Genomic DNA, 18,974 nt, shown 5'->3' with positions numbered 1-18,974 from the left:
CCTAATTTCTAAACTCAGCAAAAAGATAAATGTCCTCTCACTGTCAACTGCATTTGTTTTCAGCAAACTTAACATGTGTAAATATTTGTATGAACATAACAAGATTCAACAACTGAGACATAAACTGAACAAGTTCCAAAGACATGTGACAAACAGAAATAGAATAATGTGTCCCTGAACAAAGTGGGGAGTCAAAATCAAAAGTAACAGTCAGTATCTGGTGTGGCCACCAGCTGTATTAAGTACCATTTACATTTACATTTAAGTCATTTAGCAGACGCTCTTATCCAGAGCGACTTACAAATACCACAGTGCATCTCCTCATGGACTGCACCAGATTTGCCAGTTCTTGCTGTGAGATGTTACCCCACTCTTCCACCAAGGCACCTGCAAGTTCCCAGACATTTCTGGGGGGAACGGCCCTAGCCCTCACCCTCCGATCCAACAGGTCCCAGACGTGCTCAATGGGATTGAGATCCGGGCTCTTCGCTGGCCATGGCAGAAGACTGACATTCCTGTCTTGCAGGAAATCACACACAGAACAAGCAGTATGGCTGGTGGCATTGTCAGGCTAGAGGGTCATGTCAGGATGAGCCTGCAGGAAGGGTACCACATGAGGGAGGAGGATGTCTTCCCTGTAACGCATAGCTTTGAGATTGCCTGCAATGACAAGCTCAGTCCGATGATGTGACACACCGCCCCAGACCATGACGGACCCTCCACCTCCAAATCAAACCCGCTCCAGAGTACAGGCCTCGGTGTAACGATCATTCCTTCAACGATAAACGTGAATCCAACCATCACCCCTGGTGAAACAAAACCGAGACTTGTCAAAGAGCACTTTTTGCCAGTCCTGTCTGGTCCAGAAACGGTGGGTTTGTGCCCATAGGTGACGTTTTTGCCGGTGAGGACGTGCCTTACAACAGGCCTACAAGCCCTCAGTCCAGCCTCTCTCAGCCTATTGCGGACAGTCTGAGCACTGATAGAGGGATTATGCATTCCTGGTGTAACTCAGGCAGTTGTTGTTGCCATCCTGTACCTGTCCCGCAGGTGTGATGTTCAGATGTACCGATCCTGTGCAGCTGTTGTTACACGTGGTCTACCACTGCGAGGATGATCAGCTGTCCGTCCTGTCTTCGACGTCTCACAGTACAGACATTGCAATTTATTGCCCTGGCCACATCTGCAGTCCTCATACTTCCTTGCAGCATGCCTAAGGCACGTTCACACAGATGAGCAGGGACCCCGGGCATCTTTCTTTTGGTGTTTTTCAGTCAGTAGAAAGGCCTCTAGTGTCCTAAGCTTTCATAACTGTGATCTTAATTGCCTACCGTCTGTAAGCTGTTAGTGTCTTAATGACCGTTCCACAGGTGCATGTTCATTAATTGTTTATGGTTCATTGAACAAGCATGGGAAACAGTATTTAAACCCTTTACAATGAAGATCTGTGAAGTTATTTGGATTTTAACAAATTATCTTTGAAAGACAGGGTCATGTTTCTTTTTTTGCTGAGTTTGTAGTGCACTGGCTGAGGTCACTCCCATCCACAACATAACAATCCAATTAGAACTGCTGGATTAAGACCATGATAAACTACATCATCTTTGTAATGGTGGGTTGGACTTGGAACAAAAGCCAGCATACACCACATCCTACTGTACCACTCCATGACCAGGGTTGATGAGTATGACCTATGCTTTCATCTATAAAATGTTTACAAGGCGTAAGTACATGTCAATTACAGGAATGTATGATTGGAGAGCAAATTGCCTGTACCTACCCAATCTTAACGGTTACGCTGCAATGGCAATGATATTAAAAATTGTTAATTCAGGGAACAAAACAAGAAATAGGATATCAATGTCTTTATTATGAAATTAAGTCAAAATAAAAAAATGAATCTTCATTCATTTCTGTTCTTGTCCCAGAAAACAAAACAAACCTTAATCTTAGGAAAGCAGAGGAGAGGCTCAGGGAGGACTCGGAGCACAGCAGGTACCACTACCTCTATACGAATCTATAATCTGTATCAAACATAACTAGTTTCCCCACACAGAGATATCGAAGAGGAACCAATCTAAAATTAAAAACATATAATTTGGCGTAATTTTGACTGTGGGGGAAAAATAATAATAATCTGAAGTCCGCATCACCAACACATGCGTAAAGAACACAAAAAGCAGCCAGTCAATGAATGATGGTGAGATGATGATTACAATGAATATGTCAAATGGCCAATGGAAACAAAAGGACATCAAACAAATCAAAGAGGATGGTCAAGCTGAGCGGTTGGGCTGGGTAGAAAGTATGTTTCCTCTGAATTTCTTCCTTCAGAAGGATCTCTGCCCATCGGTCTTTGAAACATCATGTTGGTGGAGGGGGGTAGTACTGGTTATACTGCTGGGCATACTGGTTGTACTGTCCCCAGGAATGCTGTCCCCAGTTATTGTACTGTTGCTGTAGAAGGAAAGCAAGGAAAGACAGGGTTAGTTGGCATTCCTGTCAGCGTCACCAGATGATAGAGTTCAACACTATAGTCCTCCCATTTTTTTTTTATTCTAGTGAGAACCAATTGTCAGGGATGGTATTACATGTGTCACCTTGCAATACAAATTGCATGTATACCAATGTTTGACTCCGTTCTATCATAGGACTCACTTGGTACCAGTTGTAGTTGTAGGCAGAGTTGTCTCCCTGCATCATGTGCCCTGAGCTGGTGTGGTCGTCTGTACGCTGTCTCTTCGACTCGGGCTCCTGTGAGCTGCAGGGACACGAAGGAACAGGTTCATGTCAATCAAGAGCACCCAACTAAATCAATTCAGGTATGGCGATTCACAACCTGCTATGAAGCATCCTACTGTGTTGTACTCAATGTCGTAAATGTTAAACAGAGAGAGACGTGAACAAATTCAAATCTTACCCATTCTCTGCTTTCCTCTTTGTCGACTCATGTTCTTTCAGAAGCTTCTGGTGTTCATCGTATGCAGTCACTAACCTGTGAGGATGGAAAAAGAGTACATGGTTGAGATTAGGAGTGCAAGCATGCCATATGGATTCATTGTCATTCATTGACTAATCAGAACACGGGTCAGTGAAAATGTACTCATTGTTTGAGGGTGTAGGTACTGTAGGTCAACTGACTTATTGATGTCGCTGCCAAAGTCCTCGAGGAACTCGAGCTTGCGCTGAGAGAAGGTGAGGCGGCAGTCGAGGGGCAGCGGGCTACTCAGGGCGCGGTCGAAGCAGGCCAAGATTTCCGCCTCATTCTGCTGCACGTCCCCACTGTACTCCAGCTCTAGCAGGTTCAGGTACAGCTTAGGACTCGTCTGGAGACACACACAGATTAATGATGAACTCAAATGGTTTCTCTAAACACATTTTCTCTGAATCAAACTCCCTTTGACACCATGTACTGTATCTCAATATCAAGATCCTGAACCAAGTGATTCCATTCATCTAGCTCTGTGATCTTACCTGGTCCTTGTCTATGGTGTCCAGCAACACTTTGCGGGCCTTGGTGAGGCTCCTCTGCACCTTCAGCAGCTGCCGGGCCAGCTTCACGGCGTAGAACGACGTCTCGCTGGCGTTCTTCCCCGATGCCATCGCCTCGCTCAGCAGGGCCTCTGCCTCCTCCAGATTGCCGTGGCGACGTTCCAGGCTGACCCGCCGCAGACGCACCATGGCCAGGCCCGGTACCACCTCTTCCAGAGACTTCAGGATGCCGCGTGCCTCCTCTATGTTCCCTGCAGGGAAACAAAACACAAAAACTCAGTTACACTTCTGGGTTGAATGTTTCTTACTAGTATGTGTAGACAGAGTCTACCAAGGCTTTTGAACTTCTATTACGTTATCGTCTCAGCCTCATTAGTCAAATGCACTTGTTTGTAAATCACATCAGGTAAAGGTCTGACAGGTGAAGTGTGTGAATCGTGGGGCTGGCACAATAATCGTACAACCAACAATTATGGACAATCACCATGAACCACAATTGTTTTGTCAGAATTGTCTTAACACATTCATTTTAATAGGGTGGGGATTCATTTTTAAAATAGACAAAGTTTACCTAATAATCATTACGCTTTTACAGTTGAAGTTTACATACACCTTAGCCAAATACATTTAAACTCCGTTTCACAATTCCTGACATTTAATCCAAGTAAAAATTCCCGTTTTAGGATCAGCACTTTATTTTAAGAATGTGAAATGTCAGAATAATAGTAGAAAATGATTTATTTCAGCTTTAATTTCCTTCATCACATTCACAGTGGGTCAGAAGTTTACATACACTCAATTAGTGTTAGGTAGCATTGCCTTTAAATTGTTTAACTTGGGTCAAACATTTTGGGTAGCCTTCCACAAGCTTCCCACAATAAGTTGGGTGAATGTTGGCACATTCCTCCTGACGAAGCTGGTGTAACTGAGTAATGTTTGTAGGCCTCCTTGCTCGCACACGCTTTTTCACTTCTGCCCACATTTTCTATAGGATTGAGGCCAGGGCTTTGTGATGGCCACTCCAAAACCGTGACTTTGTTGTCCTTAAGCCATTTTGACAACTTTGGAAGTATGCTGGGGGTCATTGTCCATTTGGAAGACTCATTTACGACCAAGCTTTAACTTCCTGACTGATGTCTTGAGATGTTGCTTCAATATATCCACATCATTTTCCTCCTCATGGTGCCATCTATTTTGTGAAGTGCACCAGTCCCTCCTGCAGCAAAGCACCACCACAACATGATGCAGCCACCCCCGTGCTTCACGGTTGGGATGGTGTTGTTCGGCTTGCAAGCCTCCTCGTTTTCCCTCCAAACATAACGATGGTCATTATGGCCAAATAGTTCTATTTTTGTTTCATCAGACCGGAGGACATTTCTCCAAAAAGTATTATCTTTGTCCCCATGTGCAGTTGTAAACCGTAGTCTGGCTTTTTTTAATGGCAGTTTTGGAGCAGTGGCTTCTTCCTTGCTGAGCGGCCTTTCAGGTTATGTCGATATAGGACTCGTTTTACTGTGGACATAGATACTTTTGTACCTGTTTCCTCCAGCATCTTCACAAGGTCCTTTGCTGTTGTTCTGGGATTGATTTGCACTTTTCACACCAAAGTACGTTCATCTCTAGGAGACAGAACGCGTCTCCTTCTTGAGCATAATGACGGCTGCGTGGTCCCATGGTGTTTATACTTGCGTACTATTGTTGTACAGATGAACGTGGTACCTTCAGGCATTTGGAAATTGCTCCCAAGGATGAACCAGACTTGTGGAGGTCTACAATTTATTTTCTGAGGTCTTGGCAGATTTATTTAGATTTTCACATTATGTCAAGCAACGAGGCACTGAGTTTGAAGGTAGGCCTTGAAATACATCCACAGGTACACCTCCAATTGACTCAAATGATGTCAATTAGCCTATCAGAAGCTTCTAAAGCCATGACATCATTTTCTGGAATTTTCCAAGCTGTTTAAAGGCACAGTCAACTTAGTGTATTGTAAACTTCTTGACCCACTGGAATTATGATACAGTGAATTATAAGTGAAATAATCTGTCTGTAAACAATTGTTGGAAAAATGACTTGTCATGCACAAAGTAGATGTCCTAACCAACTTGCCAAAACTATAGTTTGTTAACAAGAAATCTGTGGAGTGGTTAAAACAAGTTAATGACTCCAACCTAAGTGTATGTAAACTTCCGACTTCAACTGTACATGAGGGTAAGGTTGGTACATGTTTTTTTACAAGCAAAAACGGCACAGTCGGGAGGAGATGTTTCATTTCCAAAAGTTCCAAGCGGTCAAAAACATTTAATTTAGACGGGAGGGGGGGTTACCAAAGCTGTGTTGCATTATGGTACATTACAAGCTCAAAACCATTTAACAAAATTGACAATAACCATGGTAATTTCCTTGACAATTAATCCTTACCCAAAATTCCATAACCGTCACAGCTTTATGTGAATGTGATGTTAAGTGGGAACTAGAAACACCACTCACCCTGCTGCTCCTCGAACGCGGCCCACAGCAGGTGAATGTTGGGCTTCTTGGATAGGTGGATGGTACACGCCTTCTTGTACACATGTCGCACTCCCTCAATGCTGTAGCTCTCTAGATATTTTGCGTACTTCAGTATGAAGCAAGAGAAAGAGAGGGTTGGAGAAAGAGGGGAGGACGGGGTGGATGGAGAGCAGGAGGTGGAGAGAAGACGAGGAAGGGAAGGTGACAACAACATTTTAAAACACCCATTTCCGGTTTGCTCAACCAGTGAATTTCTTCATTGACAAGATCGTGTTTTTAGAAATGTTCTTTGTAAACCCATCAGCACCTTCATGGAACCAATAAGATAAGTTTCTGTAAGGTAGTGGGAGACGGAGAAGATGCAACGTAGTAGTTGGCAAATGCTGGAGTCAAATCTTGTGTGGCAAAGCTGGCCATCCCCTAATACAACAGATACAGTGATTAACAGATCAACGTTACACGCAAAGAAGAGATGTTCAGGACGATTTACTGTTGTCAGGAAGTGATGCAATCGTTGATGGGGGAAGTGCGGGGGTCATTATTTTTGAGGTGGGGTTGAAGATCAAATGTTATGGTTGGGTTACCTTCATCCAGAAGTCCTCGTAGAGAGCACAGGCGATGAGGCAGCGTTCGAACAAAACGACCACACGTTCGGGAGTGCCATTCTCCATCTCAAAGTCCAGATACTCCTTCCAGTTGCTGAGCTGGGTCTTCTCCAGGGCTTTAACGTGGAAGTAGGGCCGTTTTATCTACGAGGGGAAAAGGGAAACACGGCATTCAAAATGGCAGCGGACCAAAAAGTACAACCATTTCAAAAGTAACGTTATTAACAATGGAAGGAAATTAATGAGGGATAGTTCACCCCAAAAATCAACATTTGTCCAATATTTTCATACCTCGTATTCCATCTACTGTGTAGACATCTGTAGGCCTCAATCCCAAATGAATGGGAAAGAGTGGCACCATCCAATTCCATCTCCACCCAGCTTGACAAAGCCCACTTTAGAGGTATGAAAACTTTGAGGTGAACTATTCCTTTTAACATTATGAAATACAATTGGATGATATTCTGATCATTAAAAAAGACAGATGTCAGTACTCACCCCTTCCTCAAAGGCCCAGCGTTTGCTGACCTCCTGCTCGTTTTGGTTGAACACCTCCTGGCGTAACTCGATCACCTTGTGGCGCATGTTCTCAATCTCCGTCATTCTCTAAACATAACACAAGACACTCAACGTTAATTGCTTGACTTTAAAACAATCTCGTAACCATCTCATTCTCCACTGATGTGCAAACTGCATGTCCTGCTGCCAAGGTTATTTACATCACCCTGAGGCTGAAAGAGAGCCAGAGACAAGCAGGGGCTCTGCCTGTCGAAGGTGTTGGGGCCTACCCAGGGACCGAGGCCCACCCCGGGACAGGGTATGCACCATATACACCCTGTCTGTAGGCCAGTCCTGGTGCTGGGGACTGGAGAGGACGAGAGGAGTCACTCAACTAGGCCAGCCAGCCCACGATCCATCCATTCCAAATCCCTGACTGGATGATGCCCACGTACTCATTGGCTTGGCTGCTGACGGAAAGACACCTCTTCAAACCTGCACAGATGTGTGTTTCACCCCATGGATGATGTCTCCATGGGTGATAATGAAGAGACAAGGGCCTCCTTCCTAACCCTCTGGCATGTTGTGGTACATCAACCCCCCTGAAGGTGAGGCGGCGGAGTCGTACCTTAGCAGGATCTGGGAGGTCCTCGGTGCCGGCTGGGAGACCCTCGGGCTCCGCGGGTGTTGCTTCCTCTCCTTCCTCATTGACGGTGACTGCATTGGCTTTGGCTAGCTCCACCCTGAGCTGGACAAACTCCTCCTCTGACAGGAAGTGTTTGGGGTTGTTGTTCTGCACATGCTCTTTGAACCTGAAGAATGACAATTAGTACATCACTAAGAGAACAAAAAGTACGACCAGAAAATAGTTCCCCTGAAAGTAAGTGTGGCTGGTTAGAACTAAGGTTAACTTAGGTTAGAACTAATGCCAGTGTTTGATTTCTCTGAGCTACCCACTACCTGAGATGTAGACCATAACCCTCATGGACGGTTTATCAAAACCTATTGTGAATGAGCTGAACCGTCATACCTCTGGAGGTGCTGGGAGTAGAGCTGGGTGGGTATGCCCAGGATACGATCGTAGATGGCCGTGACGTTGGCCAATTTCTCCTGCTCCGTCTCCCAGTTGATGTAGGCCTCCCACAGACGGTCAGAGCGGAAGTCTGTCCCTGCTGCCAACACAGCATGCTCATACGCACTGTAGGATAGAACACAGACGACATGATTAACAATCAGGGTTGGGTAGGTTACTTTCTAAATGTAATTTGTTACAGTTATCTGTCCACATTTATCAGTAATGTAACTGTTGGATTACCCAAACTTAGTAACGTAATCTGATTACTTTCCCTTTAAAAAGGCATTAGAAGAAGACAAAAAGGATCCATGTGTGTCATCATAGTGGTCTTTGACTTGTTGTCAGACTAGCTCAGGTGGAACAAACTTAAACTTGCACCCCTTTTCAATGCTGAATGGAAGATCAATGAGAAAACAAAGGTGTCAACACATTTTTTCTGAATATTAATATTTTTCAAAAGCATTTGTAATCTGATTAGTTATGTTTTTGGAAAACAAATTACTCCCCAACCCTGTTAACAATACACTATGACCTGTAAAATCGGTAAAACACTTGGTTTTGGTTGTGGAATTGTCACAAGGCTCTCGCGCACCTAACTTGTGGATATACAGGAGTGTGTGTGTTGAGGTGCGGCGTTTCACTTTTCAGTGAGGACAGAGCTCTTTACTCACGCTCTAATGCGTGACGGTGTCTCTGGGTCTTCAGGGTCAGCGTTGTCCTTGATGAAGGACAGGTAGTGGAGCCACAGGTCCACACTGAGGGGGATGGCATGCACACCCCGCCGGTACACCTGGGGATAGGAGGCAAAAACGACATTGGGGAATGAGACAACCAGTGTGAAAAGCCGAATGAATGTCACAGCAAGAACCCAAACAGTAGACAGAACAAAGCTCCAGCCACTAACCCTGTCAAGCCCTTTCAGCTTAGGACAGGAGGAGAAGATGTCCATTTACACTATTAAATACCACTGCATGAGCCCAGCGATGGAAGACAAAGACTTACCTCCTCTGCCACCTGTGCATTGCCATGTTTCTTCTCAGTGTCAGCTAACTTCTTCCAGTAGCCGTAGCAGTAGGGGTAGCGCAAGAAAAACGCATCAAACGCCTTCCGCACCACACCTAGATGATTCTGAGGCGGCAAAAAAATGACATTTACAACTTGCTTACTGACAGAAAAACCTCAATGTTTACATGTAGTTTAATAGAGCAGATAAAACCTAGCCACAATAGAAGCAAGGGTCAACATAAAAATTCCAGGACTTTTCCACACTCACCTCTTGCTCCACATACTGCAGCAGGTAGACCCAACCATTGAAGTCATCAGGGTTCTCCTCACACCCTTTAGCCAGCTTCTCATACTCAGAAGGGATAAGAGGCTCTGTAGGGACAGCTGGTTCAACAGGTTCCCCCTGCTCTGTCTCTTTGGATTCGTCAAGTTCCATGTTAGCTGGGCTACCATCTTCTGCAACCATTGGTGGCTGGGCTTGGACTCGATCTTGTTGCTGTTCCACAGCGTCGGACAACTTCTCGCTCTGTATCAGAGGCTCTGTGGCTGTGTTGTGCCCATCCTGACTCTCGTCTGACGATGCCTCCATTTGGTTCTGTTGTTCTGCCTGTGGAGAACCAGACTGCTCATCTGAATCCTCATGCTCCCGACGCTCGTCTTGGAAGAGTTCAGCACTCGCTAGCTGGAAGTGCTGCACCGCCTGTTCAACAGATCCTAGATCAGACTGCTGGACGTGGTGCTGCTCTATAACCTCTGGTGACGATTGATCTGACTCTGAGTCCGAGTCGTGGATAACCGTGGTGAGGTTATGGGGATCCTGGTCAAGGGGGAAGGAAATTATTACCAACAAGCAACTAAGAAAATAGGTAAGGGACTGCCTCATGTTTGAGTGAGCACCACTATTGAAAGATGGAAGTGTTGGTGTTTAGACCTACTAGTAATGCAGGCAGACAAAATAGCATTTGCTATGAATAATAACAAAAGGGATACATTGGCTTTGTCATTACAACTACATCAAGGGCAAAAGAGGTCAACCCCCACGTGCATTTCCCACACTGACCTGATCCATGGTCCATTCAGCAGCATGCGTGAGGACAGGCAGGTCGGGGAGGAAGTCCTCTCCGTTGCCCTCCATGGCTGGGGAATCCACACTCTCAGGGCTGTCTGTGTCCAACATCCCCGTCATGGGCTCGTCTGAGAGGTGCAGGTCTGGGGAGAGGAACACATAATGCACGTCAATATCACAAAATCGAGAAGGGACAGTAATTATTAGTTAGTATTACAGGAAATTGATGTGGAATCAGTTCTGACTGGGTGATATGGAAGTCCCATGTTTAATGAAATGTCACAGAAAATGTCCAACCTAGGAGTGTGAACAAAGTTGGGATCCTTAACGTTAATATAAACCTCTAACCAAAAAAACTGTCTTCGCCCACTGCACGTAATTATAATCACAGTTCAGTTACACAACCAACATTTTTTTTTTTTTTTTTTTTTACATGTTATAGCCGATAGGCTATAAAGGCCTGTGGAGATTGTGTAATTCAAATAAAACCAGAGAGGAAGAGGCAAACTTTAGGCTACTTGGTGAATTTGCAAGGCATGCAAGACAAGATATTGCGAGATGCAAGATTACCAAAACATATGAGCACGCTTCTTCTGCCTCTCTCAATCCCGCCGTCACGCTGGCTTGCCTGCGCTGTCTCTTCACTAATGATGCAAGTGTGTGTTCAAGCACGGGGTACTCATAGTTTTTGCCGCATGAAATCACAGTAGACTACCGGTAGCATGTATCGATTACGCTTTTCAGGCGTAATGGAATGTGGCCCCTTGAAAGTGCCTCGGCTACAGCATATCTGTCTGTTAGGGTAGGCTACCCTACGTTTTATTGTTTTATGCCAGCACAAAACCTTCTCTGGTGATATGAACAGACATTTTACTTGTCTGTAAAGGAACGCCACTTCTGAAGCCGGACTAAAGTCCATCACTAGGCAACCAGAACTGTCAACCAAATAAATCGAGCTGCTTCGTGCAGCCTGCACGCAGATCACTCTTTCCTAAAAAAAAGTACTGTTTGTAAAATACCAAGACATTTAGTAGAAATACAACATCTAGCTACCATAAAAATAAAAAAGGTATTAAAACACAACAGCAGCACATCAATCAGCAACCTTTGTTGTAAAGGAAAAAACAGAATATTTTAAGCCAGAGAAGAATTCTACCATCTGACAATAGTACAAAGATTTTTTATAACCAACCCAAGAATGACCACAGCCTGTCGTTTCCAACGGGAACAAATGAGTCAGTGGGCAGAACAAGGAAGGAGGTTGGAGATTCAATTGGCGCGTTCTAGCATGCATTTGCATATTTCCGTTAGGGAACACCTACTCTGAAGTGTGCAATAACTCAATTTACCATTGTACTCCTAAACAATAAATATATATATACACACACACACACATATATGTATTTATTTACTTGGCACACAGTGAAGTTAACAAAACTTTGCCCCTCTGTTCATAACAGCTTCTAGTTTTGGGAACAGAAAACTGTATTGAGATCAATTGTTTAAAAATCGAGGAGAAAATGTGTAAAATGTCTGCCGAAATCCATCTTGTTCCATCTTCGGTAGCGAGTAGAAACGCCAAGTGGATGCTTCACATTTATACATCCCGTGAAATATCTCTCTCATTGTTCTGTGGTACAGACCTGAGGCACCACTTTCTAAAAAAATTCTGGAAAAAAAATGGTATCAATTGTCGCTATTAGGTTTGCACATTTTGTGGAATGTTCAGAGGTCGAAACTTTCCGTGGGAATTAATATTAAAACCATTTCAATGTAGATGTTTATTGCATATATTTACCATATCATATGGAGACAAACATAAACCTTTAACATTATCATAAGTAGACATAACTGCAAGTGATTAAATCCTTCCAATAGAAATAAAATAACAATTTAGTTACAAATTGAACTTTAAATGAGTTGACCTTTTACATGGGATGATCTCACTGAACAACAAAGGGAATATTGAATGATCCCCCAATGATCCATCGCATCTCCCCCAAAAAAATTCAACATACATCTGTAAAATGATAGTCCAGAAACTAAAGCTTTGGTTGTCTTCCTCTCAGGCTTCCATGTCTTCTCCCTGGACCTCCTCAATGTCCACCTCTTGAACATCAGACTCTGAGGCCTCATCTTCACTGTCACTTTACAACCTTGTTGAGGATGGTTCGCTGTCGGGCTCACAAAGCCTCAAATTTGCCCAGATGGCCACCAATTTTCAACCCTGGGATTTGGAGGATGATGGAGGCAACAGGGGAAAGAGCCTCAGATCCACAAAGTCCCTTCCACCAGGTGGCTGATGAGATATGTTGGCACGACAGCCACATTGCATCTCCATCCCAAAGCCCTTGCTTTGAAGTGTACTTCGCCAGACTACCAAGAACCTTTGCCCTCATCCAGGCCAAGGTGGCGAGACAGTAGTGATGACACCATAGGCCTTGTTGATCTCTGCACCAGACAGGACACTCTTGCCAGCATACTTGGGGTCCAACATGTACGCTGCAGTGTGTACGGGCTACAGGCAATAGTCTTCACGCTTTTTGATGTATTTCAGAACTGCAGTTTCCTCTGCTTGGAGCAACAGGGAAGTGGGCAGGGCAAAACGGATTTCTCCTCTTACATCTGCAAGCAGAGTCTGAACATCAGACAGGATGGCATGGTCAATCCGTGCAATGGCTATTGCAATAGGTTTCATGAGTTTCAGGCTGCTTACCACTCTCTCCCAAAATACATCATCCATTTAAGCAAAATTCCACAAATTTCAGGGCTTAAAACTTCTTATGGATAAGGGGCAGCATTTTCACATTTGGATGAAAAGCGTGCCCAGAGTAACCTGCCCCCTACTCAGTCCCAGATGCTAATATATGCATATTATTAGTAGTATTGGATAGAAAACACTCTGGAGTTTCTAAAACTGTTTGAATGATGTCTGTGAGTATAACAGAACTCATATGGCAGGTAAAAACCTAAGAAAAAATCCAACCAGGAAGTGGGAAATCTAAGGTTTGTAGTTTTTCAACTCAGCCCCTATTGAATATACAGTGGAATATGGGTCACCTTGCGTCAACAGTCTTTAGAACCTTGTCTGGTGCTTCTACTGTGAAGTGGGGCCGAATGAGAGGGGAATGAGTCAGAGGTCTGCCAGCAGCCACGAGCTGACCATGCGCGTTCACATGACAGGTAGCTCCCGTTCCATTTGCTTTTCTGAAGACAAAGGAATTCTCCGGTTGGAACATTGAAGATTAATGATAAAAACATCCTAAAGATTGATTCTATACATCGTTTGATTTGTTTCTACGACCAGTAATATTACTTTTTGGAATTTTCATCTGACATTTCCGCTGGACTTGCCCGCGCCTCGTGGGTTTCGATTTGTTTACTAAACGCCCTAACAAAAAAGGAGGAATTTGGACATAAATGATGGACTTTATGGAACAAATCAAACATTTATTGTGGAACTGGGATTCCTGGGAGTGCATTCTGACGAAGATCATCAAAGGTAAGTGAATATTTATAATGCTATTTCTGACTTATGTTGACTCCAACATGGCGGATATATTCTTGGGTTGTGAATGTCTGAGCGCCGTACTCAGATTATTGCATGGTTTGCTTTTTCCGTAAAGTTTTTTTGAAATCTGACACAGCGGTTGCATTAAGGAGAAGTATATCTGTAAATCTGTGAATAACACTTGTATCTTTTATTAATGATTATTATGAGTATTTCTGTGATTTGATGTGGCTCTGTGCAAATTCACGGGATGTTTTGGAGGCAAAGCCAAATGTAAACTGAGGTTTTTGGATATAAATAATGAACTTGATCGAACAAAACATACATGTATTGTGTAACATGTTGTCCCGGGAGTGTCATCCGATGAAGAATATCAAAGGTTAGTGATTCATTTTATCAATATTTCTGCTTTTTGTCAAATAAAATAAAATAAAATTTAAATCGCTGTATGCTTTCTGTGACTAGTTGCTGACCTAACATAATGATATGTTCTGCTTTTGCCGAAAAGCTTTTTTGAAATCGGACACTGTGGTTGGATTAACGAGAATTTTATCTTTAAAATGGTGCCTAATACTTGTATGTTTGAGAAAATTGAATTATGAGATTTCTTTTGATTGAATTTGGCGCCCTAAATTTCATTGGCGAGTTAACTTGCGGTAGATAACGTCATCGCCCGGCCCTAGAGGTCATACATGCGTAATAGCACCATTATTCAGCATTGTAAATTTACTTGGAATTTTATGAGTTATCATTTTAATGGAAAACCGATTAAGAACATAGCAGTTTAAGTGTTAAGCAAAATTGTCAATTTGTCACAGCCCTATTCCATATGCACAAATATCTTATTTCTCAAATCGCAATTTTTTCCTACGTTCTCTAAATAAGCTTTTTTTATACAATGAAAGGTCAATACACTGCATTTCAAACAGCCAGGAATAATGTAATTAATTCAGGGCTTGTAAAATTATACCTTCCACAACCATAAGACCCACTAATATTGTAATTATTTTAACAAAATAAATTGGATCTGCTTTTTTGCAATAATCACTGATCTGGCTTTCAAGTCTATGAAAATGCCATTTTTGTTACAAATTTAACCAGAACCATGCACAGCCACGAATAATGACCAACTTCTAGCAGCAGGCATTATAGAAAATTATTAACACAGGTACCATAAACACTCAAGTGAGTAACCAGCTAAACTTTATATTTAAAGTCTAGCCAACTTGGATCTACTTGCTTGCCAACAAGGTAGAATAGTTAAACTTACGAATACACCTGTCCATCACTAACTACTTGAACAACAGCCTGTTCACTTTGTTTAGACACTGAAATCAAGTGGCCTACCTGTATAAAAAGATGCTTAGGCTATTTCTCAGAATGAGTACGAGTTGCCAATGTCTTATATAAATGCATCTTATGCTCATTTATAAAACACAGACAATACATTTAGCACATAAGTATGTGGCTAAAATGCTGCTAGCAGTACGTTGTGAGACAGAAACTGAACATACACTTTCCACAATCATGTTCATTTTGGGAGTCGAGACCAAAAAAAAGTATAGTTAGAAAAGATTCTCAACTATTACAGTAAAATAATGTCTAAGTGTTTCGGAGTCCATATGCCCAAATCTGTTGGACCAAACCTCAACCGCAAATAGCGAGTTTAAACTGTTCGTTGTCAGAGGGGAAGAAGTTATCTTTTGTCGTGTGTGGCAGGGGCTTGGTGTCTGTGTAAAGTCCCTACAGCACAGGAGCGAAGGAGACAAAAATGATTAAGGCAGGAAAATGTCAACCTTGATACTTGCAACAATGCTCTAACACATGAATTTTAGTTAATACGATACGGTCGCCCAGCCCTCGAGTAAGAAGTGGATCCAGACAGTGTTGACATAAAATGCAATGCCAAAGGTCACATTGACATAACTGGGTTATGCGTAGCCTCCTTTCCGAATCCAAGAGTGAAATACTAACATGTAGGCTCAGCATCCCTGAACAGTCCATTACAAGTAAGAATGCTGAACAAACTTAATTTCAACTTTACTTGTTGTCCCCCGATTTCGGCAACATATTGTAGGTAATATAATACAAAATATCTACAGGGAAGTGTTATCAACATGACTTTCAGTACGCTGATCTGTATATCGGTTTGTATTTCCGTTTTAGAATTTTTAATACTAATGAAATTTGCACTTATACAAGCACCTGCACAACGTGGTTGACCCTAACCAAACAGGAATGCAAAATCTTCCAGCTGATTGCGAGGAAACATGCATCACGTGCAATGCCTCAAGAGATTGAAAATACAAGCTACAGAACCTTCAATGCAGTCGGAAAGTATTCAGACCCCTTCACTTTTTCCACATTTGTAACTTTACAGCCTTATTCTAAAATGGATTAAATAGTTCCCCCCCCCTCAATCTACACACAATACAAAAAAAAACAGATTATAAATGTTTTATTTGCCAACATTTAACTGAAATCACATTTACATAAGTATTCAGACCCTTTAATCAGTACTTTGTTGAACCACCGTTGTCAGCGATTACAGGCTTGAATCTTCTTGGGTATGACGCTACAATCTCGGCACACCTGTATTTAGGGAGTGTCTCCCATTCTTCTCTGCAGAGCCTCTCAAGCTCTGTCAAGTTGGATGGGGAGCGTCGCTGCACAGCTACTTTCAGGTTTCTTCAGATGTTCGATCAGGTTCAAGTGCAGGCTCTGGCTGGGCCACTCAAGGACATTGAGAGACTTGTCCCGAAGCCACTCCTGCGTTGTCTTGGCTGTGTGCTTAGGGTCATTGTCCTGTTGGAAGGTGAACCTTCACCCCACTCTGTTCCTCTATCCTGACTTGTCTCCTAGCCCCTGCCGCTGAAAAACATCCCCACAGCATGATGCTGCCACCACCATGCTTCACCGTAGGGATGGTGCCAGGTTTCCTCCAGACGTGACACTTGGCATTCAGGCCAAAGAATCTTGTTTCTCATGGTCTGGGAGTCTTTAGGTGTCTTTTGGCAAACTCCAAGCGGGCTGTCATGTGCAGCCTCCTTTTACTGAGGAATGGCTTCCGTCTGGCCCCTCTACCATAAAGGCCTGATTGGTGGAGTGCTGCAGAGATGGTTGTCCTTCTGGAAAATGCTCCCATCTCCACAGAGGAACTCTGTAGCGCTGTCAGAGTGACCATCAGGGTTTTGGTCACCCCCCCAATACCAAGGCCCGACTCCCCCAATTGCTCAGTTTGACTGGGCAGCCAGCTCTAAGAAGAGTTTTGCTGGTTCCGAACTTCTTCCATTTCAGAATGATGAAAGCCACTGTACTTGGAGACCTTCAATGCTGCAGAACATTTTTGGTACCCTTCCGCAGATCTGTGTCTCGACTAAATCCTGCTTTGAAGCTCTACGGATAATTCCTTTGAACTCATGGCTTGGTTTTTGCTCTGACATGCACCGTCAACTGTGGGACCTCATATTGACAGTTGTGTGCCTTTCCAAATCATGTCCAATCAATTAAATTAACCACAGGTGAACTTCAATCACGTTGTAGAAACATCTCAAGGATGATCAATGGAAACAGGATTTACCTGAGCACAATTTCGAGTCTCATTGCAAAGGGTCTGAAATAAGGTATTTTTTTGTGCGCTAAAATTATCCAAAACTTACTTTCGCTTTGGCATTACGTGGTATTGTGTGTATATTGATGAGAAAACAAATTATTCCATTTTAGAATAAGGCTGTAAAATGTGGAAAAGGTGAAGGGGTCTGAACACTTCTCCAATGCACAGTAACGCAAAAAAATTGGGTAAACAACATTATTTCCACGTCCTACCACCAAAAAGGACCAAGAGCATGTACAACTGGTTAAGTACGGATACATATTTTTATTAAACATTCTGGCCTGTAAAGAGTATTGCGTCTTTTTAGGGCGACTTCGATCAGCCTGAAAGTCCATGGAGCAACCATGGTAACAATTTGATGTTTAGGCAGGGTTATAGATTCCTGTGGCATCTCTAGTAATGCACTAAAACAGATTTTTTATATATATATATCCAAATGTCCACATATGGCTAACTAAGTAAACTGAAAACGAGTAACAAAATAAATGTCATGCATGTTCCAGATTAGTAACCTGAACCATTCAAGTCATGCTCAACTTTATTCAAGTAGTTGTAAACCAAAGAATCCCCACCGACCGCAGCTCCTGACTTTTTCAGTCACACCGACTTGTGCAAGCATGCGTACTTCCGTGTTTAGGAACATAGCTAGCATGTCAGCTAGCACAGGCGCGCGTGTTGGCGTATAGTAACGTTAGCTATCATATATAACTAAACATTTTACTTGTTCAATCAACAACGACCAAAATAGCTTACTATCTAGCTAGCCCACTTGTAATGATAGCTAGCCAGACATCATTGAAGCACGACGCGGTAAACACAACAGTGAAGTTGGCTTAGTAACCTAACTAACTGTAGCTAGTTAATTCAAACGGATCTAAATACCTAACTTACCCACTGACTGTATATCCTCGGAAATAAGACGTTAGTAAAGTCCACATATGCTGCGTGTCATTGTAATGATAGTAGGGAAAGGCGACCGTTTAATTTTAATCCAATAATTGGCTGAAAGTCTTACAAACAGTACCACAGCGTAGTTATGTCTTCAACCCTGCCTTGGTTTGGGCCTAACGACGTTAGCTGCTAGCTAGCCAGACCGCACACGTCCACCACCATCTTCACATTACAGCAAGCGGAGTGGTAACAAGTTCAGGGGAAAACATGTATAAAAAATAAATAAAAAATCCCAACTTACCAGTATCTTCCATGAAATTCAGTTTAGACAAATGTGTATTTCTGTTACTTTAAACGTATCTAACCAACAACATGTAGCCGCGTTTCTACTCTCATTCTCCAGCGACAACTTTGAGGAGGCTTCGGAAGGGCAGACAGAATGTGCGCATGCGTAAGGTTCTCAATAGTTACCACAAACACAAAGTCAAAATGGCTATATCGTAAACATTTGCTTTTGGTTTAAGGTTTGGGTCAGGTATAAGGTTAGCAGTGTATTTCATGTTATGTTTAAAAACAGATTTAAATTAGATTCATTGTAGAAAGAGGCGGAGTTTAGCCATAATGTATTTGTGGCTATAGTAACTAGTGACGACCCATGCGTACTGTAGGGGGGCGGATCCACTAATATAATGGCTGTGTTCGAGAGG

At 43.0% G+C, this 18,974-nt stretch overlaps 1 protein-coding gene across 1 annotated transcript; it reads right to left on the bottom strand.

Annotated features, from left to right (window-relative positions):
- Window positions 1-1,850: 1,850 nt before the first annotated feature.
- LOC120024074 (pre-mRNA-processing factor 39-like) lies at window positions 1,851-18,709 on the bottom strand. Its single transcript, XM_038968187.1, has 15 exons — window positions 18,569-18,709; window positions 10,247-10,395; window positions 9,455-10,003; window positions 9,184-9,309; window positions 8,853-8,971; window positions 8,137-8,304; window positions 7,735-7,918; window positions 7,107-7,214; window positions 6,588-6,752; window positions 5,983-6,109; window positions 3,475-3,743; window positions 3,142-3,326; window positions 2,921-2,995; window positions 2,659-2,761; window positions 1,851-2,457 (listed from the first exon to the last, which is right to left on the bottom strand). Exons 1-15 carry the CDS (start codon window positions 18,579-18,581, stop codon window positions 2,365-2,367), a joined length of 2,433 nt encoding a protein of 810 aa, XP_038824115.1. The 5' UTR covers window positions 18,582-18,709; the 3' UTR covers window positions 1,851-2,364.
- Window positions 18,710-18,974: the final 265 nt, after the last annotated feature.

The sequence above is a fragment of the Salvelinus namaycush genome, chromosome 29, assembly GCF_016432855.1.
Source record: "Salvelinus namaycush isolate Seneca chromosome 29, SaNama_1.0, whole genome shotgun sequence".
In the NCBI taxonomy this organism is placed as follows: Eukaryota; Metazoa; Chordata; class Actinopteri; order Salmoniformes; family Salmonidae; genus Salvelinus; species Salvelinus namaycush.
The sequence above is the reverse complement of the archived record's forward strand: the minus strand, read 5'-3'. Positions and strand labels throughout refer to the sequence as shown.